Below are 26465 nucleotides of genomic sequence, written 5' to 3'. Positions count from 1 at the left end.
CTCAAACTCATGAGTCAAATTAAGAACTAGGAGTTCTCCTTACATTTGTTGTGCAAACGTGGTACCTACCCAAGTACGGACACTGAGGCGATGGTGGAATGCTGTCATGAAAGAATACCTCCCCCAGTAAAACCATGTGCTCCTACCACAAGATGTGTGTTCCCACAATCTAGGGCTTCCTAGGGGCAGAAAAAAAGAGGAGCATCTGGGGTCTTATGAGTCTTTTGGGGTTCTGTGGATATCACACGTCAGACTGAGAGAGCAGTGCCCTTTTCTGCTGCTTCAAAGCTTGGCTGCTCATTTGGTTGCCAAAATTTTAAACTAAAAAATTTTAACTTCCGTGGCAGAAAGTCTTTTTGTAAGTAAGGTTTTATTGAGCCGAAAATGCTAGTAGCCAAGAGACGGATCTAAACTGTCAGCAGCATGGCTAGGTAGAAAAGACAGCATATTAGCAGTCCCAGAGTTTTATAAGCCTTTTTATATATCAAGGAGGGAGAAGGGGGAAGAAAGAAGGTAGTCTGAATTTGCATGCGCTGTAGGCAAAGGGGTAGGAAAAAATGTAGGGGCCCAGCAAAGTCCATATAAAGAAATAACCTCTCCTAAGAAATGTGGGAGTAGCAGTTCAGAAAGTGAATGTGTAAACAAGTGGAGGATTTGCAGAAATAGTTACCTGGAAGTTAATCTGAAATTTCAGCAGGCAAAACAGGAATGTGAGTCTTTTGTACAATTCTGTCTCTTTTACTCTCCAGCCACTGTAAGTTAATTTAGAACATCTCAATTTTTTTTCATATTAGACTCAACAAAACTACATGAAGGAACGTAAACTTCTAAGAACCTCTTTTCAGGTGTATTGTTTGTAACCCCACTTAGATTTTGATACCACTTCTCATAGAATTTGTCAGATACTGGAGTGTCACCTTTTTGAAGTGTTAACATGCCTTATTAAAGAACACTAATACTGTTGAGCAAGTAACAGCAGTAACCTATAGCATTGTATCTTTGAAGGACATTCTCCATGGGGGGAAGTAGATTCTTTCATTAAGATGAAGAAATTAATCATCATTTTAGCTCTTTGGACTTGGTAAAATAGTTCCTTTTTCTCCTCATTGTAAAATTTGTAAAGTTCGTATCAACTCATCTAGGGAGCTATATATAATTTTTTTCTGTATTGTAGAAAATAACTTACTATGCATTTTAGATCACCTTGCTCATGATCATTGTTTAATTCACAATAGTTGATCTAAATAATATAGTTTAAGAACTATAATTCCATGATTTTTTGTTACTTTTTTGTTTTTAAATAGATGGTATTATGATTCACTCATTTAGTGAGTCCATACTGTGTACAGAGTTGCGTTTGAAAACTTGATGTTAGTATTGGACTCACCCAAGGCAACTTTAATGTGAATAATACAAGCTTAGAGCCTTGGCCATATTTCTCTAATGTACACTTCTGTCATTAAAAAAAAGATTGCTCAGCATACAAATTATATCCAAAAACTCCACTGTGCATCTCTAGTTTATTGCGGAAACAGTGGCATATTCTTCGTTTCTGGGATTCTTATAGTTTTTAAAGCTGAATTTGATTATTTCCTATAACTGTTAACAGATTCAGATTTTCCTGTTTATTTAACCTTGTGGCATTTTTCATATTCTCTAGTTAGATAACTGCAGCATTTTCTCCTTGGGATTAAACAGTTTTGGTTTGCCAAGAAATAGTTTACAGGTTAAGAAGTGATTTTTCTGAAACATTAAATATTTTTTCATGTGATAGGTGGTTTGTTTTAGTGCGAAAGGTATATTGTCATTGATTTATAAGTGAATTAGAAAAAAAGTCATTATTTTGGAAGGCAGAGTGGCTTAAGGACCAGAGTATGGCTTTCTTGTATATTTATATGTGGGTCTTGTTATCTTCAACCTTAGTATGGTCAGTAGGGGAAAGTTCTTCCTTACGATATTCTGAGCTTCAGTTTTCCCTTCTAAGTTGTAAATGATGCCTACCTCTTAGAGATAATGAGAATTAATGGGAGCATATATAAGGAGATATAGTCTGTTTTTGCAATCTGCCTATTTGGTGTTAAACGGAAATTTTAACTTCCACAGATGAAAGGCTTTTTATTAAAAGAAAGAGTTTATTAGGCCATTGCCAGCTGGGGGGGGGGGAAGAAAAGTCCGCCTGAGCATGTGGGTCTTAACTCTGTTAGCAGCATGGCTAGGTGGAAAAACATGTCCCTCATCTGAAGTTTTTCAAGGCTTTTTATACATCAAGTAGGGGAGAGAAAGATATAAGTGGGTCTGAAAGAATTTACATTAACCGTGCACACAGAGGATGGGAGAAGGTGAAGTGGGGCAAGGGGATGGGGCATTGGAGTCTGCAAAGCTCATATGTAAACAAGAAGTGGAGGCTCCTAGGGTTCTGGGGTTCCATGGCTCTTGGCTGTTGTCTTTTTTTAGATAACCTCAGAAAGTAGCCACCTTTAACAGTTCCAACATACACTAAGGAATGTGAACAGTCTTTTGTTGGTTTTGCACTGCAATTGGTAACCGATTAACCCCATTTTCTCTTCCTTCCACCCTCTGGCCTGTTGTAATTTAATTTAGGACATCTCAGAATTCTCTCCTTGTCATTTGCTACAGGCATACCTGGGAGATAGAGCAGGTTTGGTTCCCGACCACCGCAGTAAAGTGAGTTGTAATCTTCTTGCTGCTGGAGGGTCTTGTTTTCAATTTGTAAAAAGTGCCACATTTGTGGAGCCCCGTAAAGTAGCACAAAATAAAACAAGGTATGCCTGTATATGAGGCCAGTTTAGGAAACTGGCTATAAGTAGCAATGAGAGCTTCATCTAACTTTATGGAATCAGGGAATGGAAATATAGGAGATAATTTGGGAATACAGTTGGCATCTGTCAATGAATTGCTTGTGATGGAAAGCAAGAATGAGGGAAGTCCAAGATACTGTAGAGAAGAGAGACCACATGTCTTAAAGGAATATGTATGTATAGAAGTTGTTGAAAAGGGAACATTAAGAAATAAGTTGCTACAACTAAGCTCATCTTTAAAGAATAAGTATTCTATTTTCTAGTTAAACATTTGATGTAGGGCAGTTGACTACCAGACAGTTAGCTAGTAAATTAACTATGTAACACAACAGCTTTGCAGTTTGCATATTGTAAATTCATAGCACAGGAAAATATCAAATACATTGTGTGAATGACCCAAACTGAAAGTTAAGTCTGTACCTACTAGAGGCTTTTTACCTTTATTTTGTTTGCTACCCTCAAGCTCCCAAGGCCTTTTTTCCTGTACTAGTGTTTCACCACCATGTTAGTCATTATCTATGCTTTAATCACTTCATGGTGATTCTGAATTCAGAACTTTTCCTTTGCCTGTACTGAGCAGAGCCTCCTCAGATGTTAGTTGAAGTATTATGCTGTCTGTAGCACCACCCAAAGCAAAGCAGTTTGCTGTCAGATTTTGTATCATCAACCCCTGTGCCTGGTGTGTGTATTCTTCTTTCAGAGCCCCTGTGCCTACTAGCCTGCTGGGCCTGCTTTCTGGGTCCTATCAGTGCATGAAGGCAGCGTGGCAGGTTAATGGCTCAGATACTTTGGCAGAAAGCCATTCTTTAAGCTTTGAATTGTGGTTCAGACCACTTCTTCAGAGTGGTTTTTGGCTTTACCACAAATGTAGGTTTGATTATTATAATATGTAATAACAAAGCTAAATTACAATTCAAAAGAAATTTATTGTTTTGAGTATTAACACAAGCAGAAATGGTATTATTAGAAATATTTTGGAAAGCTCTTCTCTATTCCAAACATATGAATTTTGATCATTATTTTTGTTTATTGAATATTTTCCCTTTTAACTCAGTGTCCTATTTTACATGTTTTAAAATGGTAATTGTCATTTTTAATTTTTTTTCCTTTAGGGACAGGCTTCTTTAAAATAGCTTAACTCTTTACCAACCTGAATCGTAGCCTTGCCTTCGTGCATTACTCCCATCCATAAATGTTTTGGTCTGCATTATTTAAAGGGAAAATAAAAGGCAAATGCACTGCCAAATTCAAATACTGGAGGAGTACCAAGCTATGTGTTAGAGGTTTGGCTGTCAAGGAGATTGGCCAAACATGGTTTGATGGTAGTTAGCTGGTACTATGTCTGTAATTTCTACCAACAGAAAAAAAGAATGCAAAACCTCTTTGTTAAACTGAAGATGTCTGTGTAGTTTCTTGGTCCTTTTCAACTCAGAAAAAAATGTACTTTGTAGAAAATGATTGATAGTGTAAACACTGAAGTCATTAGACTTTCATAGTTCCCACTGCAATTGTAGCATATTCCCCTTGTGCAGGGAAAAATGCAAGAGTAATTGTCAAATTTATGACATACACATATGTGCCCACACATGTGTCTATATTTATTTGTATGCAGTAGCAAAGGTGTGGCTCCCAAAGCAGCAGATGTCTTTAGATTTCCTGAATTTTATGTATTTATAGCTTTAGAAAACATTTTTCTCACTTTCTAGTAATCAAAGAAAAATTTACCCTTTACTCATAAAATTTAGTCAGTAGCTGAAATATTGGGAAGGTAACAAAAGGTTTCCTTTCAGGTTTTTTGTTGACCCCTCACTGAAGCAAACCAAATCTATGGAACATCATAGAAAGTTTTAGGATCAATTAGGGCACTTTACAATTCTGTCATAAAAATTTATACCCTAGGTACCCTCTTCACATGTTAGTATCCAGAAGTGGACTGCAATTAAATTCTATCTCAATGCAGAGTATATGGGGAACCATGAACATTATACTCCAGTTATATTTTGAACTAAATTCACCATTATGTGAGCTTAATGTGAGCTTGAGCAAGATAGTTTCTAAGCTGATTTTCTGATCTGTATAATGAGGATAATAGTATCTACCTTATAAGATTGATATATATATGAAGTTGATATGCATGCACAGTATGTAGCCTGATGCCAGCCCTCCAGTAGTGCCACTACAGTGTGTTCAGTACGGATAGGGACCATGTTTCTTATTTGCTGCTATGTGTTCCAAGTGTCTAGTACAGTGTCTGACACACAATAGGCACTTAAATGTGCGTTTAGATGGTTAATGAAAGAAAAAGCAACGAGAGTCTAGGAAAACAATTATACCATTTTCTCCTTATTCATCTCAGTTTTAGTTGAGATAGACAAAGGAAAGCCACTTTTAAAATTAACAATAACATTCTAATCCTAGTACATACTCAGTATTTTACCATGACACTTCATAATTAGTGATTTTTTTTTAATAGATGATTTGTCACAGAGGACCATAGCGATCCTAATTTTTTGCCTATTAAGTAGGAGAGAAGATTATTGGAATAGCTGATCTGCAATTTGGATTGGATGGAGAGTAAAGAGAACCAGTTTTGTCAGGACTTACAGCCTCATTGACTTAATATTTAATTTTTTAAAATGTGAAATACATATATCCTAGAATGGTGCAGGCAAGGACTGGAAATCACTGCCTTCTAAAATTTTGGTGTTAAAGTAGAATTCGAAGATAGTAGGAATAAAGTCCAGGAAAGAGCTTTTTTTCAAAACCTGCCATTCATTCCAAAAACTTATATATAAATAAATATAAATATATTTCTAAATTAAAATAATATACCTAAAGAAAAGCAGAGCACAGAAATCATAAATGTACAGTAAAGTGATGTTTTCACAAAGTGAACAGACAGTTGTGATCATTATACAAATGAAGAAAAAAAATATTACCAGCTCCCCAGAAACTGTTCTTGTTAGTCCATCCTAGTCTCTGTACCTCCTTATCAAAGGTAACCCATATTCTGTTAAACACTATAGATTAGTTTTGCCTGTTTTTGCATTTCACATACATAGACTCATACAGTTCTGTACCTTTTTGCATTGGCTTTTGCTAGTAATGATCGTCATTACAAATGTAGCAGTAGTTTTTTCACTGTTATTGCTGAATAGCCCTCTTTTGTATGATTATTTGGTAATTTATCTAATCCTTTGACAATGGTCATTTGGGTTGTTTCTAGTTTTGAGTTATGAAGCCTGATGATGCTGTGGACATTCTTTTTCATGCCTTTTGGTAACCATTTGTACATATTTGTTGATATTGCAATTTTTAATAGTTTCGAACCTTAGCAGTAACAATTTCAAGTCAGTTTTAAGGGTAAAATCTTAATATGTCTTTTCCATTTTTATTTTAAGCTTACCTGTATTCTAGATTTGTGTGTGCGTGGCCTTCAGTTGATGTCTAGGGAGTGCAGTTTCATTTTGCTATTTACCTAAGCCAAACTTAATTAGTAAAGAATAAAACATCTGCCATATAATGCATTTTAGAACAAAATAGAATTTTTTCTGTTGCCTGCCATTATCACTGATAATTGTGTGTAGGGTGTATGCATGTGTTTTTTATATGCACTTTGGAGAAGGGGGTGAAAATGTACATCTTATTTCCTCATTTAAAATTAATGCTATTAATTGGCTAGCTTTTTTGGGAGGTGCTGCACACATGAATTTTTAATTGTTAATACAGATAATGCTTTATTGAATATCTTTGTATGCATAGTTTTGCACAGTCACAAATTGTCTACCTATATAATAAATTTCTAGAATTACAGTGGTTAGGGATTCTAAGGAATGTGTATCTTGAATTATAATAAATATTGTCAAAATGCTTTCCAAAAAGATTGTACAAATTTAAATTCTCAGTAGTACTTGAGAGTTCCTGGTTTCTCCACTGTAAACCAACACTGGGTATTATCGGACTTTAAATGTACAGCAAGTAATTCTTAAATATTTTTAAGAACATAAAAGCTAGCCATAGAGTCTCTACGTGTCACCTCTCATTAATGTTTTTTGATAGGTTTGTCACCATCACCAGTTTCTGTGGCCAGCAACTTAATCAGATTAGTGCCTTTCTTAGGGCAACTTTTCTTTTTTTTAATGCCTACAGCACCTGGTCTTCCTAGGTGGTCTCCCATTCAAGTACTAACCAGGCTCTGCCTTACAGCAGCTTCTGAGATCAATTAAACCTTTTTATTCTGATATAAGTCACTTTGCAGAAAAATTGCAAGAATAATACAAAGAAGCGTTCATGCCAGATACCACAAGTGTTAACATCCCCTCATACGCACACACACACACACACACACACACACTCTACCCCATCCCCCCTCCACGCCACCCCTTATTTTAATTGGACCGTTTGAAGGTAAGAAGTAGACATTGTGCCCTAAATACTAAAGCTAGTGTTTCTAAAAATAAGGACATTCTCTTACATAACCCCTGTATAGTTATCAAAATCAGAAAATTAAAATTGATATAATTCTGTTCTCTAATCATCTGGGTTTATTCAGATTTTGTCAGTTGTCTAAATAGTGTTTTTTATAGCAGAAGTAAATTCTGGATAGTATGTTGTAGTCAGTTATCATGTGTCTTCAGTTTCTTTTAATCTGGGCCAGTTCCTTGGTTTTTCGTTTGTCTTTCATAACTTTGATTGCTTTTAAAAGTATAATTTATTTTGTTGACTATTCCACAGTTTAGGTTTATGTTTCCTCATGTTTAGATTCAGGCTCTGCTGTTTTTGGCAGTATAATATCACAGAAGTGGTGTTGTGCTCTTTTTAATGCATCATATTAGGAGGCATTTGTTTTTTTAAATAATTTTCTTGTTTTTCAGTTATAGTTGATTGACATACAATATTATATTAGTTTAAGGTGTACAGCATAGCGATTACACATTTATATAACTTGCAAAGTGATTGCCTCGATAACTCTAGGACCCATTGGAGACACCATACCTAGTTATTACAATATTACTGACTGTATTCACATCATATTGGGAGGCATTTGATGTCAGTTTATTCCAGTTTAGTCTCTTGATACGTGAAATTGGAGTAGTTTGCCCATCGTCTGCCTCTTCTTGTTGAGGCCACAGATTTTAAGATGCATAATTTTCACACAAGATCTTTATATGTGATATTAATGGATGTTAGCGTTATCACATCTGAGCTGTGCTATCTGGAAATGAGGTTTATTGCTGACTTAACATGGGAAAATCTTTTCCCAGGTATGGATTTTTGGAAAGGCACTTTTAATCTGGTAATAATATTGGAGATACCTAAAAAACTAGATGCTAAGAATAGCTGGAGATGGTAGTCTTAGACACCCTGCGTTTATAGCTTTCCACTCTTCCTGCTTCTTTACACAAACTGCTTGTAGACTGTTATAAAGTTTTTTTAAATGAAAAAGAAAAGGTAGAATAAAGGGATTTTATAACAAATGAACAGGACAAACAGACTCATGGACATGGACAATAGACTAATGATTACCTGGGGAGGGGGGAGGTAGACAGCACGAGGGACGGGGAAAATCATTTCTTAAATTTAAAAAATAAATAAGAAAATGATTGGCTAATCATTTATAAAGGGTAATATACATGAATAAAGATAAGGAATACGTGAGTTCATGTTCACACTTATTTAACTATTACCTGTTTTCCTTCAAATACTAGAAAAAAAGGATAAAATAAAAAATGTTAATAAATATATCAGTGCTAAATATAAAAAAAAGAAGAAAGGGACTTTAAAAATTAAGGCAACAGTGCTTTTCAAATGTTCTACACAGTATCTGTAATAAGAAAGGGAACATGTTGCTCTGCCTGATAGGGCCAGTTGTAAGCATGGCTTGTCTTTGAAATCTACCCCATAGGATATTTGTTCTATTAGAAACACATTACATAAATATGAGAGTCTAGGAGAACACATCATGCCTTGATCATCTTTGTTACAGTAGCCAAGGACCATTACACCTGGTTCTTAAGGTTAGAGCAGGTTTAAAAGTAGTAATTGAAGTAGGAGAAAAGTCAACATGCCTTGCTCAAAGTTGTGCAGCTTAATGGGCTGTTTTATGCCATGGATAGAGAATGAATAAGCTTTTTAAAGTAAAGATAAATTACATATTTACTTTAAAAATATTTTTTCAATCAATCAGATATTAACTTCTTCAGTCATATTCTGTAGGTAGATTATTTAGGTTGTTTACTTTTATAAATCATGTAGATGAACATCTTGAACATATGTCAATGTCCCACTTTTCTTAATAGCATATAAGTTCCATTAGGGCATGGTTTTGTGTCTCTTGTTCACTGATGAATGCCAAGTACCTATACTTGGTCCCTACTAGGTGATTGAATGAATCTGGAGACAATTCTTTTCTAATTGGCCTCTTGTATTTTTTTTGTGAGCAAATTACTAAACAGCTTCCTAATACCATTGTTTTGCTTTTCATGTTAAATGTTTTCACAGAGTATAGTAATAATGTAAATCACCTATTTGTTTCCTTCTACTCGTGGAATGATCATGTATACATCCTTGAGATTATGAACCAGTTTTCTAAATTTTCCCCAATTAAGTGCTGTTTTGTTTCACTTTCTTAAATCATGGTTCAAAAATCCCAGTACTTTCAAACTGTATAAAATTTATGTTCTGTTTATAGTAGATTTGGTGTAAAATTTGGTTTAATTATGAGTGTAGATTGTTTATGCTTTCTTTTCTACTTTTTTCCTGCAAATACTGCACCAGTTTATTACCTTAATTTATTTTAATCTTATTTTAATCTCATTTCTGCATTAAGCGGGAAACTTGTAAAATACAGAAATTACTTTTAGTTCCACAATGCAAGGGCAGAAGAGTTTCCTGCATAACTTGAGCTGCCTTTTCCAGGGAGCTGTTTTTAAAATCGAAGTTCTAATGTTACTAGACAATATTCTAGATAATATCAGATTTCTGTTTTGTAGGAGTACAATTGCTAAATTGTTGTATATTCAAAAAAGTTTTTTCTTGTTTCCCCCCCTTTTGATTTTTGACTTGATTTTCTAATGTGGAGAGAAAAAAGGTGTTAAGATGGTGAAGTTTTGATAAGTTTTATCATGTTTGTTTTCAATATGTTTGTGGTCATATACTTCCTTAACAGATTGGTAAGTGTAGATGGAAATGTATCTGTTATGGGAGAAAACAATATTACATCTCCATGGTGAGCAAAAAGGAAGTGTGAATATAAGTGTAATGTGTATACAAGTTTTTAACTTATTTGAAAATTTTAATGGTTAGAGGATAAGTGGGAATTTCAATAATGTTTACAGGTAGGAATTACTATGTTTAATGATTAATGACAACTTTTTAAAAATTTTTCATACTTCCAGGTATATGAAAATAGATTTAACTACAATAATTAATATTTCCCCAGCTCTTATTTTGAATAAAAGATCATTGTTATTTTAGAAAAGGAAAGCTAGTGAAGATAAAGTAAAATGAATTTGCTAGCTTCAAATTATACTTACGATAGATATTTTGGATAATGTAAATTTTCTTGAACCATAGTATTATATGATCATTACTAGGTAATGATGACATATAGATTTTCGTGTTTTGTTTGCCTGGCCCAATCTGAGGGAAAAGTTTATAGAACAGAAAAAGAAGGAATGGACATGGGTTGGAATATAATCAACTTTATATTGTTAACTTTTGCTTGTTACTTAAAAAAACAGACCAGATTCCTAACTTTTTTCCTTTAAATATATAACTGTTTTGATCATTACATTTAATCAGAACTATGTTTTATTAGTATGCATAAAATTTGAGAAACCTCATGCAAATGAGATTGGACAGCCTATAATATAAAAAGATAAATTGGATAGCAGTGACTCTTAGTGTGAGGAATTAACTCAGTATTTCATAATATTGAGTGTTTTTATGGTACTTAAGGATTTAGATTTTTTTTGCAATGTTACATATACCATAGACCTATTATGAAAAGAATCTTACATAGAAGTGGTCTAAACTTGGTCCAGCTTATTTCTGGTTCAGTTGTCAACCCAGATCATGTTGATAGACACTTGTTTTTAAAGTATAATTCAAATAAAGATAAAAATTTGTACCTGCCTATTTCACTATTGCCTGTTGCAAGAGGGAGACAGAACTTAATCTTTAAATGATAATCAGTCTCTGAGTGATTGATAGCTGTTTTCGTTTCTGCTGAAAAATAGGTTATTTTAATTGTCTAATATAAATACTAAATTATGAATTTTCTTATGTCGTTTGTGATTAAAGATGGACGTTCTTTTTATAGTAGATAATTCTTGAAGTTTATTTGTTGGTTGCACATAAGATGCATAGTGGAAAATACATCTTGATATATGCAGGATGCATATAGTACCAAATTGTTAATGTGTAGACCTATGAATTTTATTAAATAATTAGAATTTAGTTCAATTGTGACCCTAAGAATTATTCATTGTAAACCTACTAAAGGCTTTCATGAATTTTCTCAGAAAACCTATTTTCCCATTCCAATAGATGCAGTAACCGTTTAGTTTTAATGAGATAAATAGACATATGATGGCATATGCATTAAAGAGAGGATTGAGTTGCACACAAAAATTATTAGCTGCTTCATTATGTACTGAAGAAGCAACTTGATCTTATTAAGATTTAAAAGATTCCTAGCCTGAGGATGACACCTAAATGGAATGATGTATCATTTTGAAATGCTCAGCAGGCAAACTGTTGAGTTCTCTTGCTCATGTTTCCTAAGGGAGCAGGAGGGAAGTTGTACAAGCATGCTATGTAATTTAATTGTTGACTTTATCTACTAGGTATGTCCAAAGAAGACCACAGTTAACATTAAGTTGTGAATCTAATTTTGAAAGCACTAAAAAACAGTTGACACTTGAATTTTGAGTGCAGTGGGTCTCCTACTAGACACGTAATAACACTGTGTTAATCCAGTGTTAGATCCCAGAGCGTGCTTGATGGTTGGGGTGTTAGTAGAAGTTTTAATCTCATTTGTTGACTGTCTCTCTCTGAAATTTCCACCATTTTAAGCCCTTAGGTAGATTCTGGCCACACCCCACTTTGTTTCTCTTTATAAAATATTATTCTGCTTTTAAAATATTTATGCAAAGAAGTGTTTTAAACTTGGTTTTTTTGGTGAACTGGTTTAAACATGTTTGTTTTATATCTAATCTAGCAAGACAGTTTTATTTTAATCATATACTATAATGCTACATTTAATCAGTTTCAAAGGGTCAGAAAACTCCTGTAAAAAAAGATTCAAGAGTAGATTTTTACCTTTGATTCCATAATTGTAATTCATGGATTAGCCAACAGTTTAGTGTTATTAAACCTATAGTCTTCAGCAGCCTTGCTAATGTTACTAGTAAAACATTGCGTTTTGTTTTTTGATTTTTCACAATTGGAATATCTTATAGGATGGAATCAAAGAAAATTAATAATAAATAATTTTGACAAAAATGTGGGTTATTTACTCATTTTTTGGTGTTGCTTCAGTTAAAGCCACTTTTCAATATTTCAGAGTTAATGAAAACACCAAAGTATTCAAAGTCACAGACACCCGTTGCTTGAAAATTATGAGATCGTAAACAATGTCACATAGCATTAAATTACTCTATGAAATGAACTGCATGGGATTCTAAGACTTTTATCATCAAAGTTAATAATTTTATGGAACATCACAAATATAGAGAAATCTTAAGTCAAATTAGGGTCTACAGCCTATAACTGATTATGGACAAGCTACTTAACCTGTTTAATAACCACAACCTTGATTTAAAAAGAAAATTAAAAAAATTCTCTTGGTTTTGTTTCTTCAAGTGCTATACCTCCATCATCTGTTTCAGAAGACCTCACTTCCTATTTTGAAGGAAATAGGTCATCACTTAAGAATTAATTTCTTCTTAAACCTGTCTTTCTTAACATCACAGTTGACTTCTTTTGTTATTTTAGCTTAACTATTTGTAACTAAAAAGGAGTAATACAGTTCACCCTTTAACAACATGGGGGTTAGGGGTGCCATTTCCCCTGCACAGTCAAAAATCTGAGTATAACTTTTGATATTCTAAACTCTTTACTAATAGCCAGCTGTTGACCAGATCCCTTACCAATAACAAACATTCGATTAACACATGTTTGTATGTTCTGTGTATTATTTACTGTATTCTTAGAATAAAGTAAGCTAGGGAAAAGAAAATGTTGTTAAGAAAATCATAAGAAAATACATTTACGTTATTTATTGGGAAAAAAAACAAAACAAAACCGATGTATAAGTGGACATGTGCAGTTCAAACCCATGTTGTCCAAGGGTCAACTGTAATCACTAACATTTATTGAGCACTTACTGCATTTCAAGCACTATTCTGTGTGTTTTCTGTATATTAACACATTAAATCCTTTTAGCAACTCTTCATGTAAGTATAACCCTAGTTCCCTTTTTACAGATGAGGAATCTGAGGTCTAGAAAGTCGGGTAACTTTAGGGTTACACAGCAAGTAAATACCAAATCATGGATTTGAACTCAGCCAATCTTACTCTAGAGCCTTTCTTTTAACATCAATGCTGCATTCTAATTCCAGCCTAAATTATGCTTTCTTGTCTCTGCGCGTGCATTTCTCTTTGCCCCTTTCCCAACCAGTTCTGTTAGTTCATTTAGCCAATTTCTTTTTGAAGGGTGCTGAATCATAAGCTAGTGAAGTAGTCGACATCTAGGTTTAAATTTTGACTCTGCCTGCCATTTAATTTGCTTTGTGACATTGTGCATGTCACTTTCTACATCTTTAGAAATGGGCCAGTATGTTCCTTATGGAATTAGTTTATAATGATTAAAGAGTATAATGTATAAAAAATGTATAGCATAGTGCCAGCACCTGATAAACCCTTGTGAACTCTGCACTACCTCTTGAGCTGTGAGGATTTTCCTGGGTGCTGCAGATTGTGTGAGATGAAAGTCTTTGGTTAGTGGTTTTTTTTGCAGGATGTCTGAAAGGTACCTAGCACACATCTAATCAGTGTGCTGCATACTCATAGTGGATGTGTAAGGTCTACTTAGGGTGTGTTGTGTTTGGTTAGGAACCATTTTAAAGTATTTTGTTATTTCTGGGTATAGATGTTTACTAGAGGATTTCTCTTCACACTGGTGTTCAGTAGGGGTGAAGTATACATTTTAGGGGAGATTTCATGGTTCCTAAAACGCTGGCTGAGGAGGATTACATACAGCCTATTTAATTTTTTTTTCTTATTTTTTCCAGAAAATTTGGTGAGCGACCTCCACCTAAACGGCTCACTAGGTAAGCATTATATTAGCCTTTCACCCAAACATTTCATAAAAGTATTAGATCCTACCATTTTAGAAACTGTATTAGGTCCTCTTGAAAATAAGTTTATGAAATATTGGTATCTACATTATAAGCTTATTACCATCTTCCCTATCCCACATTCCCCCCTCACCAAAAAACAAAACAAAACAAGAAAACAGGATAAGAGGATGGAGTTCAAAGGGGAAATTGAAACCTTTGAACAATTAATCTTGGATATTATGTAGTTAGTATAACACAGGCTGCTATGTAAAGATAGCTTGCTATATTTAGCGGCATTTAGCTTATCACAATTTGTTGATTTTTAAGTGGCGCTTGAAGACACTTAATAATTGCTTTTAGAAAAGAATTCTATAGGAAACCAAAGATTTTACCCATTTTTAATGAGTCTATAAATATTTTAGTTAGAAATATTAAATTTAAAAGTATTGAAAATGATTTTAAAAAGTTCTGACAGTCAGTGGTTGTAAAATAAAAAGTAAGACACTCAGTTTCACAGTTTTAGTTAATGCTAGCACTGAATTGTTAGTATCTTTTAAGAAAATTGTATACATATAAAACACGCCTGTCATTTTTTTTTTCTTTTTAAAGTCTGACATCATACTTGACCATTGTTCTATATCTTTTAATACCTCTTAATTGTATATCTTTTGCCTCGTTCTCTACATTGTCTTCACACTGCTTTTATTTTACATTTCATATTGATAGCCATTTGGGTTATTTCCACTTTTAAAAGGCTGTCGTACTCAGAGAATGATGGGAACATGCCAGAAGGACTCAAAGGGAGCCAGCTTGAAGAGGCTCCCTGTAGCCAAATCATAGGCACTTTGATCATCAAAATTAATAATGATAGTAATGGATTCAAACCCATATAATGACAATTTAGAAGTCTACAGCAAGTTAAAAAATGATTCAGTAAATAGAAGAGAGGAGATAGCTTTTCCGTACAGAAGAAATCTACCTAATGTAGAAGGAATGATGGAACCAGAAAATCATACTTTGGTAACCACTACAATGTTAATTGTTTCAGGCAAAAAATCATTAATGAGTGCTTAAACTATTGGTTTAAAATCTAATGAGAAACAAAATATTTACATAGTCTCTAAGTGTGCCCTCACAAAGCATGTATTAATTATAAAGCAAAAAATAATAACATGACAGTGGAGAAACCTAGCAGATACCACCTTAACTAAGTGATCAAAATTAACGCCACCAGTAATGGACAAATAAATATTATGTGCATCCTGAGAGGGACACATATCACTTTTATAGGGTTGTTGCTACAATGCGTAAACATCCAACAGGCATAAATGAGGGACATTCTATAAAATTAATGGCATTTACTCTTTAGAATTTTCAAGATCATGAAAAACAAAGATAGGAATTCCAGATTAAAGGAGACCAACAAGACATGACAACTAAGTTCAACTAAATCCTAGACCAGGAGAAAAGTTTCTTTTGCTCTAAAGCTGGAGTTGGAAAACATTTTCTGTAATGGGCCAGTTAAGAAACGTTGGGCTTTTTGAGTTATACTGAGTCTTTTGTGACTTTTCAACTCTTCGTTTATCCCCAAATCAGCCATAGAAAACATATAAATGAACATCTGCACATCTTTTGCAGCTCAACTGAATTTTGAAAAACTGATGGCTATCCTGATTTGGCTTGATGGTGGTAGTTTCTCAACACTGCTCCTTCCCCTCTTCCCAATAAAGAACATTAGTGGGAAATAGCAACATGTTGAGTAAAACCTGCGGATACAAATACTGTATCAGTGGTAATCGCATTGTGATTATATAAGAGAGTGTCTTTGTTTTAAGAAATAAACACTGAAGTATTTTGAGTAAAGGGGCTTTATGTCTATAGTGTGCTATTAAATAGTTTTAAAATGTAGTATACAAATATGGTAACGTTAACAAATTTGAAGAGTCTGGGGAAAGGGACTAGGAATTCTTTATATTACTTTTGCAACTTTTCCTTAAGTTTGAAATTAGCTTCAATATTTTTTTTAAAAACTTTTTAAAAAAGATATTACATAAATATTCCAGATCAAGTGGGCTTAGAAAATATAACTTGTCTTACAAGTCCGTGTAAATAATATTTTTAATTACTTATTTTTATATGTCTTGAAAGAATTCTAGTGGAATTGCTTAATTCACATATATAGACATTTTGAAATTTAAAATTTAATAGATAAATATTTTTATTTCATTACCAACAGCAGTATGTTGGAGTGACTCCTAACATTAAAATATATTTTGATGAATAAATTAGTTACTTTAATGGATACCTCTATAAAAATAGCAATCAAGACAATGATAATAAATATGAGGAAAAATTCCTTTCCATAAATATATACAATAATATAGTTAGGCCCCATCTACTTTATTATGATTTTCCATTTACCCTTTAAGCAGTTATCCCTGTTTGGAAAATTTTAGTAGCTTTTAGGACTGCCTGCTTCTGGCCAAGATGGAGTAACAGGGACTGGAATTACTCTTCGGCCTGAAACAACTAAAAACCTGGACAAAAATATATGAAACAGCGGTTTTCAAGATATTGGACGGCAGGCAAGAAAGGACAGTGATCCTTGAGAGACAGGAGACAAATGAGGTGAGCCCTGCGATTGCTCCAGCTTAGTGTCTGGAGAGAGTTTCCAGGATGTGATATAAGGAGGGAAATCCAGGTGGAGCCTAGTAAGCACCTTGACGTGATGGAGTTGGGAATCGAGAGAGGCCAAGGTGGCTAGAGTTTCCAGGGCAGAGAAGTAGAGAGGAAAGTGCTACACAGAGTTCCAGAGATCTACAGAGGTTCCCTCAGTCTTCAGCTGAGTATTGATCAGCACATGTGTGTGAGGAAACTACCCAAGATTGGGGACGTGGAGGAGAACCAACCCAAAGAATTAGAGGCAAGAATTTCTAAAGTTCACTCAGGACTACAAATTGTACCTGTTCTCAATAGCCAGTGTGGAAAAATCTCATAATTCACAGCACATGGACTAGAGTATTCAGTATTCAGAAGAGTTTTGCTTCAGTAGTGGTACAAAATTAGGCCTAGATTAAATGTTGCTCTGGTTTCATCTAACAACTTAAAAGCAAGATTGAAAGGATCAAACTCTTCCCAAATAACTGTACCGGAGCAAAGCTAAAAATATTTATAGGAATAGACAAATATCCAGCACTCAAAAAGGTAAAATTCATTGTGTCTTAATATTCAATCAAAATATCCTAGTCATACTAAGAAGCAGGAAAATATGAATTCATATGAGGAGAAAAACCAGTCAATTAAAGCTAACCCAGAAATGACACAGGTGATAGACAAAGGCATTAAAACAGTTATATTTATCTTATATATGTTCAAGATGCTAAGATCAGGAGTTTACAGAAATTTTCTTTAAAGGGTCAGGTGGTGAAGTTTAGTTTTTTGTAGTCCATACACCCTCTGTTGGAACTACTCCGTTGTAGCCTAAAACCAAATGTAGACAATATGTAAACCAATGGATGAGTCTGTATACTAGAATACAACTTTATTTCTAAAATAAGTGATAGTTTGGATTTGGTCTTCAGGCTTTAATTGCATATCCCTGAGCTAGAGGAGAGATTAAACAAGTTAAAGAGAGAACATGGAAGATAAAAAAAAGGGAAGATACAGATCATATTTCTAGAGATGAAAAACATACAGTACTTAAGATGAGAAAAATACACTCGATGGGATTAATTGCAGAAATACACCACTAATGAAAGATTAGTGAACTTGAAGACATGGCAATAGAAACTATCCAAAATGAATCCCATAGAGAAAAGTCTGAAAAAAAATATGCTTAGTGAGCTGTGTTTTTTATTCAAGAGGATTAAGATACATGTAATTGGAGTCATTAAAGGAGGAGAGGTTATAACTAAAAGAATATGTGAAGAAATAACAGCTGAACATTTTTTAAATTTGATGAAAACTGTTCCAAGAAACTCAGTGAACCCCAAGTGCAAAACCTACACTGAAGCACATGATAATCAAATTGCTTAAAGTCAGTGATAAAGAGAAAATGTTAAAAGCAAAAGAGAAGAAAGATAAATTATATACAGAGGAGCAAAAATAAGGATGACAGGAGGTTTTTCATCTGAAACCTTGCTAGGTAGAAGACAGTAGAGCAAGAGCTTTAAAGTACCCAAGGAGAGAAATATAGCAACCTAAAATTTTATTCTCAGTGGAGGCAAAATTAAGACCTTTTTAGACATAAAAAACTAAAAAATAATCACAAACAGGCATGAGCTACAATAAATGTTAAAGAACTCCTTCAAAGCAGGACAGTCATATCCAATGGAAATCTGATTCTGTACAGATTACTGTCAAAAATGAGGAAGGTGACATCACTACAGATTTTACAGATATTTAAAGAATAACAAGCAAATATTATAAATAACTTTCTGCTAATAAATTTTACAACTTTTGAAGAAATGTACAAATTTCTTGAAACTAGCAAACTGCCCAAGCTTACTCAATAAGAAACAGCCCTTATAGCTAAAGAAATTGAATTTGTAATTATATGTCTTCCCATAAAGAAAACTACAGGCTCAGATGATTTTACTGTTGAACTCTACCATACATTTAAGAAATAAATCATGTCATCTATATATACTCTTCCCGAAAATCGAAGAGCAGGACATACTTCCCAATTCATTCTGTGAGGACAGCATTGCCGTGTTATTAAAAGCAAAGACATACAAGAAAATAAAACTATAGACCAATATTCCTTGTGAACATAGAGTAAAAAGTCTTAACAAATTTTCAAAATAAATAACAATATGTGGAAGGGATAATACATTATGACCTAATGAGATTTATCTCAGAAATAGAAATCAGTCAGTGTTATTCAATATATTAACAGAACAAAAAAGGAAAATCATATAGTCATCTCAAGGGATTTCATCCAACTAGGAATAGAATGGAATTTCCTTATTTTGATAAAAGATACACATGAAAAAGAATATATTTAGCAGCATACTTAATTGTGAAAGACTGAATGTTTTCTCTCAAGATCAGGAACAATGCAAGGGTGTCCACTCTCAGCACTTTCGTAGCATTATAGTAAAGTTTCTGTATAGTACAATAAGGCCAGAAAAAGAAATGGAAGGCGACCAGATTGGAAAGAAAGAAGTAAAACTTTTTATTTGCAGACGTCAAGATTATCTATATAGGAACTTCTACAGAGTCTTCAAAACTACTAGAACTAATAAGTGAGTTTAACAAGGTTGTAGGATATACATGATCAATATATAAAATATACTATTTTCCATACTAGTCATGAATAGTGGGAAATTAAAATTGAAAAAATAATTCTATTTACAGTAGCATCAAAAATATGTAATTTTTCGGAGAAAAATCTAACAGATTTTCTAAAACTCTACTGTACTAAAACTATACACTGAAAACTACCAAACATTCCTGAAGAGAACTCGAAATCCTAAATAAATATTCTTTGAGCAGAAGACTCAACATTGTTTAAAGGTCACTTCTTTCCAAAATCATCTGTGGATTCAGTATAATTTCAGTGAAAATCCCATTAGGCTTTTTGTAGCAGTTGAAAGCTGTTTCTAAAATTTAAGTGGAAATGCAGATGACCTAGAATAGTCAAAACAAACTTGAAAAAAAGCAGCAAGAACTAATACTACCTGATTGCAAAACTTGATATAAAGCTACAGTAATCAAGATTATTGGTGTAAAGATAGCCAAGTAGATCACTGTAATAGAGCAGTGAATGGAAATTATCCTTGAGATACATATTTTTCAATCAAGGTGTGGAAAGGCAATTTATAGTTAAAGGGTTTTTAACAAAGAATTCTGGAGCAATTGGATATCCATATGCTCTTGCTATTTATATACACAAAATAACTATGATTCATACCTAAAACCATACATAAAAATTAGCTGGAAATAAACCTAAAACTAAAACTTTAAATTATACAGCATTAAAGGAGAAAATCTTTGTGACCTTGGGTTAATCAAAGATTTCTTAGATATAACATCAAAAGCATTATCTATGGAAGACTTTGATTTACCTCATCAAAATTAGGAATAAGGCATTCATTCAGATTATGAAAGGAACTCTCAAAGTCAATAATAAGGAAATTACTCATTTATTAAATAGGAAAATGATTTAATAGGTACTTCTCTAAGCAATATATACATATGGCAAATAACCATTAGAGAAATGTAAATTAAGATCACAGTGAGATACCACTATATACCTATTAGGAACAACATACTCTCCTACACTGGAGTGAGTATACAAAATAGTATAACTTTGGAAAATAATTTGGCACTTTCTTAAGTTAAAGACCCCCGCCATATGGCCCAGCCATTTATTTTATTCTTACATATTTAGTCAAGAAAAATAAAAACGTGTATACAAAGATTTGAATACAGTTGTTAGTGGTAGTGTTAGTTGTAGTAGCCATACAGGCATAACCCAAATACCTGCCAACACATAAGTGGATCAACAATTTTCAGTCTATCCTACATGCATTTCTATTCAATAAAGAGGAATAAACTATTGATACACACAACACAGGTGAATCTTATGATGATTATGCTTAATATTCTAAAAAAATAGTAAAAGAAGAGTACATGCTGTATGGTTCCACTTCTGTAAAATTCTGGACAACGCAGAGTAATCAATAATGACAAAACCAGATCAGTGGTTTTATGGGAGTGGGGAGAGACAGGAGGAAGGATTATAAAGAGGCAGAAGAGAAATTTGAGAATGATGACTATCTTTACGTGGATTTTGGTGATAATGTATACATATGCCAAAACCTACCAGATTGTACACTTGAAAATAAATGTGTTTTATTTCAATTAAATCTCAGTAAAGCTGTAAAAAATTTTAGTAGCTTTTATTCTTTAAAAATACCTTTAAAAAAATTAGTGTATCTTCTGGGGAGAGTTTGGGTGAACTTTCTTTTAAAGTTTCTTCAGGAGGGCAAACTTACAAATTTTTATTCTTTATTATCAATGCTAGAATAAACCAAATTTAGCAAAAACAGTTTGTATAAAACAAAATTTTAATGTAAAATCAGTGACCAATTCTGTGATAATTTAATTTTGAATGCAAAGTTAAAAATCAGGATATTTTCCCTTGTGATAGTATAGCACATTTAAGTCCCTTCTGGCTCTTTTTAACCATGTTTTTTTATTTCTCCTTTAAAGAGTTTTTCCTATTAGGAAAATTTTAGTGTCTTTTATTTGATCAAAAATATTTTCAAAGGAATTTTGTCTCTTTGCATTGTGGTATGTGTATGGGCAGGGGTGGAGAGTTTAATTCAGAGAGGGTTTCTTTCCCTGTAAAAAAAAAAATCTTTTAAACCTACCCTATTCTGTTTTTACCTCCATCTTCCAAATTAACCAATATTGAAAAAATATCTTGTTATTTAGAGATTGATATTTTGGGGATAGTGTTCTAAGCACAATTATACATACACAGAGTTTAAATTTTTGATTAAGAATAATTAACATTATATACTATTCAGCATTACTATGGATTCACTTTTTTAAAAAAAATACTGTATTCTTTCAGAAATATTTATGATAGAAATTGAGTGTTAACTCTTAAGGATGTTCCACTGTCTTGAAATAGTCCCTTTAATTTGGCTCACAGGTATAACTGACTGGATTCAAAAACAAAAGAGAATAACCAGATCTTATACTAACGTATGAAAATAATTGTTCTTTTATTGTGGGGACTTCTTCTTTTGTAATTTTGAGCCTGTTATCATCAATGAAAACATTAGTTGCAGTGCAGTTAGGCAATTTCCAGAATGCTGAAGGGATCACAATGAGTGTGCCTGTCCCTGTATAAGAGTAGTTCTGAGTTCTGAAGTCATGACTACAGCAGGACTGTACTACATTCTTTAGAAATACATAGATGTTATTCAGCTTAATACCCCATGTATTTACTAAGCGACTTTGCCCTGTTGTCAATAACCAAAGGGTTAGAACTGGAATCTTGAAGACTCTTGTGTTATAAGCAGCCTTCACAGGCATATAGTCTTAACTTTCTTCCCCTCTACAACACTGCAAATTAGTATCTCATGCTTTTGCTTGAATTCATTTAGTATCAGGATTTCCTTTATCAGGTAAATTTCTTTAAGATTCTCTGTAATCCTTTGAACTATTTTGTTTTCTCTGCTGAAAAACCTTTTATCGGTCACTTGAACTAACACTTTTTTTGGAAGCCCCACCCCTGTCGGTTTCACTGCCACCCCTCTTTGTTCTCACTGTACTTGTACATACCTCCATTACTGCTTTGGTCAGACTATGAAAAAACTCAGTTTCTGAAGTTCCTTATTGGCTTCATTTGAAGGTTACCCTGGAGTAAGTAATAACATCCTAAGGTGATAGTTAAGAAATAGCCTCCGTATCTGTTCACATCACTTTTGGTTATATTTATTTTATAAGTACTGTATATTAATTTTGGGATTCCATTGACTTTAAGCAAGCCCCCATTTTTTTCTTTTTGAATCTCTTTTTCTTCCATAGCATGCAATTTTGAAATATTTTACCAGTGCCTAATGAGACTCTTAAAACAATGTATTCTCCTTGTCTACCCTGGATTATAAAGCTAACGTTACTGTTTACTATGCCTGTTTATGATTTAGCCCCTTCGTTTGTGACAAGAGAATCGAACCATTCACTTTTTATATTATTGACTTAGGTCAGATTAATGTCTGTTTTGGCCCTTTTCTAGTAGTCACTTTAACCTAGTCATGGATTCTCCTTTTACTTTATCATGAGACAACCATGAAGTAACAAACACCATGTATACTAAGTAGACATGAAATGAATTTAGATTTATAGTAAAATAAAACCATAATGTTAATCTACATTAATAGTAATGTGTGACTTTTGCTTTATATAGTATTAGTCTAGTAATTAGTTCATGTACAGTAAATAATTTATATAAAAGTGATTACAACTAATAGTCAACTTTTCTTAGGCCAGTCATATGTTTGTAGGGCAATTTGGGGGAAGAAGATAACGGGATAGAATCGAAAGTGTCTGCGTGGTCCCTGAGATTCACGGAGCCAAGTTCGGATAAACTAGGCAAAAAATCTTAACCAAGATGATGACCTCTCTTTGAATGTTAGTACCGCTACTGTTACATGTTCTCAAAATCCTCAAGTCTCAGATTTTTCTCTACAGACTATAAAGCCTTAAGTAAGTTGTAAAACGGTTTATGTCCCAAGTAAACTTTTAAAATAATAAAACACAGAAGTGCTGGTGACCCAATCCTTACAGTGTAACCACCTGTCTATTTGGGAGGGGGAATAAAAACCATGAAGAGTTTATCAGAACTTGAAAGGATTTATCTCTTGGCTGTGTGACAGGATTTGAAGCAGTTTGTCTATATATTTACTTCCACAGATTTATGCGAGTTTACTTTTACTTTTATTATAAGGAGGAAATGAAATGAGATTTGCTGGCGTTCTCCTAGGGACGTGACCTGTACCATCGTTGTAGAAACCTAGTGTAGCTGCCTTAATGTTTCATTAGTGTTAGGAGAGAGTTTGTTGGCAATGTCTCCAGATTATCGTTTTCAGTCCTGTGGTAAAAGAATTGGTTTCACTGTATTTGATCTAGTTTCTCTTAAACTTCTTTGAGTTGGGTCCTCTTCGTTGCACATCATAACTGTTGTGGAACTCACTTTGAAAAGTGTTGTCTGAGATGGTGTGAAAGACTTGTAACTGCTGGAATCTGACAGAAATGGGGCAGCTCCATGGTTTTTTTTATTGCGAGGGTGGGGGGAACATTCCGAAATAAAAGTGAGAAGAGTTCAAATTTGAGGAAGAGTTTTTAAAAAGAAAACCTTTGTTAAATGTCAACCAGGAATAAACTTAATTGGTCAAAAAATGTAGCATGTCATTATTCATTCTGTTTTGCAACTTTTTCTTTTACAATCCTTTTATTTTTTTATTGCCTCTGCAGAGGTCAGCAATTTTTTTTTTTTAAGTTTATTGGGGTAACATTGGTTAATACAATTATATAATTTTCGGATGTACATTATAATTTGACATCTATATATTCTATTGTGTGATTACCACCCAGAGTCCAGTTTCCTTCAGCTACCATATATTTGATCCCCTTTACCCACTTCACCCTCCCTATCCCCGTTATTTGACCCTTTACCCTGTCTACCTCTTCTCTCCTCCCCCCACCCCTACCTCTGGTAACCACTAACTAGTCCAGTGTTCATGTCCCTGAGTCTCTGTTTGTCCTTTTCAAGCAAATGTTTTCTGTAAGGAGCTAGTACTACACATTTTAGGCGTCTAGGTCCATATACTATCTCCATTGCATAGACTTCCTTTCTTTTTTAACAACCCTTAAAAAAAAAAAAATAGATGGCATTCTTAGCTTCTAGAGAGTAAAAAAACGGACTGCTAGGTTTGCTGACCACTGGTCTATAGTACTCTACCTAAAAGTGTACTCTGCAGCTCTCTAAAATGTTTGCAGGTTGGAGGGGGTGTTTGTGTGTGTAATTACTAATAGGTTTCTTTACTAGATGACAGTTTATGTTGGAATGTTAAATTTGGATTTCACAAGTGACAAAAATCCGGTTTGAGAAGTATAGGGACTCAGCCTCTTGGTAAGGATGACTGTCTGGACATCCAACCTTTAGTTGGTGTTGGCTCTGGTTACCTCCCAACTCACTCCACCGACCCCCATACACATGCAGAGGTCTAGTTTAAATCACTTATTTACCCCTTGCCCCAATCATGGAGGTTTATATGAATGTGGTGAGGAAGTAAGGGGTCTGTTTTCAGAATGGGGGTTAGCACCATAAAGATATTCTTTTTGTGAATTTTGTTTGCTGATTAAAAAGTTTGAATTTTATTAAGGAAAACACAGCCAAAAAAATTGACAAGAAATAATGATAGATGGTTTAAACATGTCAGATTAGAATGGCATTTACCATGATTTTATGTTTAAAAATATTGATAAAAGTAAAAGTTTTTGCTTTTCTAAATAGTTAAGCTTCCATGTTACTTTTTTCAAAAGTAGTTGCTCCATGGTGTTCTTCAAATAATTTTTAATTGTTTTTTATTCAGAATGAATATTTTTATTATAGGGATTTATTAATTGAAATTAACAGAATACACTTAAAAACTTATTAGAATAGTAACTTCCAACAAATTATGAGTTTTAACTTTGTTGTTTTTAACAATTCAGTAATACAAAGTAGTAACTCTACTAGTAATCTTACAGCACCTACCTTATGTTTTCTAGTGATAAAATTTCCTTCCTTCTTTCTTAAAACAATGGATGACTTTGACATTTTGTTGGAATGTTATTGGTTTTCTTTAGTCCAGTGGTTTTCAACTCAGGTGACCTCCTTCTCTACCCCTTGACATTTAGCAATATCTGGAGTCATTTTCGATTGTCACAGTTTGAGGAAGGGCACTATTAGCTTTCTAATGGGGAGAAGCTAGAGATACTGCTAAATATTCTGCAGTGCACAGGCCATTCCCCTCACAACAAAGAATTATTTTGCCCAAGATGCCAACAGTGGTGAAATTGAAACCTCTTCAGTCGATGAAACCTTATTCTATGTGGATGAAAAGCACATGGGCTATCATTCCATGGGCTTTACTGTTTAATTGTATTTCTTTAGAGTTTACTTTTTTTTTTTTATGGCTCCTTAAGTTCCCAGAAATAAATTATCAACCTTTAATTGCTAGAGAATTGCTATTAAGAAAGCAAAGTTGTTTTTTTTTTCTAATGAAGTTATATGGCAAGTTATAATACGAGGCAGCTATTGTTAGTGATTACCTTAAGGTTCTAGTTTTTTTCCCAGGAATTTGTATTGTAAATATGAAGGGAAAGACAGAAAAACTGCAATTGTCATCTTGCATTCATCAAACACCTTGAGATCTGAAATCATTTGTCACGATCATAATTGTGGAGAGTTACTTCCAATACAGGCAACTAGCATGATACCAGTGCCTGGGACGTAATAGGCTTTTGGTAAATCTTTAATGGGAAATTGGGTAAATGTCCAGCTTACTTGATGTGCTTGCAAAACGGGTGCCTTACAAACAAGTCTGATACTTCACCTCCAGGTCCTTTTCATCTCTGCTCTTAAACTTCAATTGCAGTCACCTGTTTCTTCTGCACCCTTTCTAAGAAAATAATAATAATAGGTAGAGTTTACTGACACTTGGTATTTGTCAGTAAGGCTAACTTACTTTAATTTTTTTTCTCACTATATGAGGTATTACTATTTTTTTTACAGGTT

General features: G+C 33.6%; 1 protein-coding gene across 7 annotated transcripts in view; it reads left to right on the top strand.

Annotated features, from left to right (window-relative positions):
- The window catches only part of RBPJ (recombination signal binding protein for immunoglobulin kappa J region), a 92898-nt gene that overhangs the window by 42925 nt on the left and 23508 nt on the right, over window positions 1-26465 (top strand). For 4 of the 7 annotated variants that reach the window (XM_039848768.1, XM_039848767.1, XM_039848770.1 and 1 more), the window contains one exon: window positions 14117-14155. The exons of 1 other annotated variant lie outside the window; for it this stretch is intronic. In XM_039848768.1, the coding sequence (XP_039704702.1) occupies window positions 14117-14155 (39 nt within the window). Of the gene's footprint in view, window positions 1-14116; window positions 14156-16620; window positions 16793-26465 lie in introns of all 7 variants that reach the window. 2 more of the 7 variants (XM_039848772.1, XM_039848773.1) reach the window with 1 other exon arrangement.

The sequence above is a fragment of the Pteropus medius genome, unplaced genomic scaffold (genome assembly GCF_902729225.1).
Source record: "Pteropus medius unplaced genomic scaffold, Ma_sr-lr_union100, whole genome shotgun sequence".
Taxonomy (NCBI): Eukaryota; Metazoa; Chordata; class Mammalia; order Chiroptera; family Pteropodidae; genus Pteropus; species Pteropus medius.
This window is presented reverse-complemented; position numbering and strand designations above follow the sequence as displayed.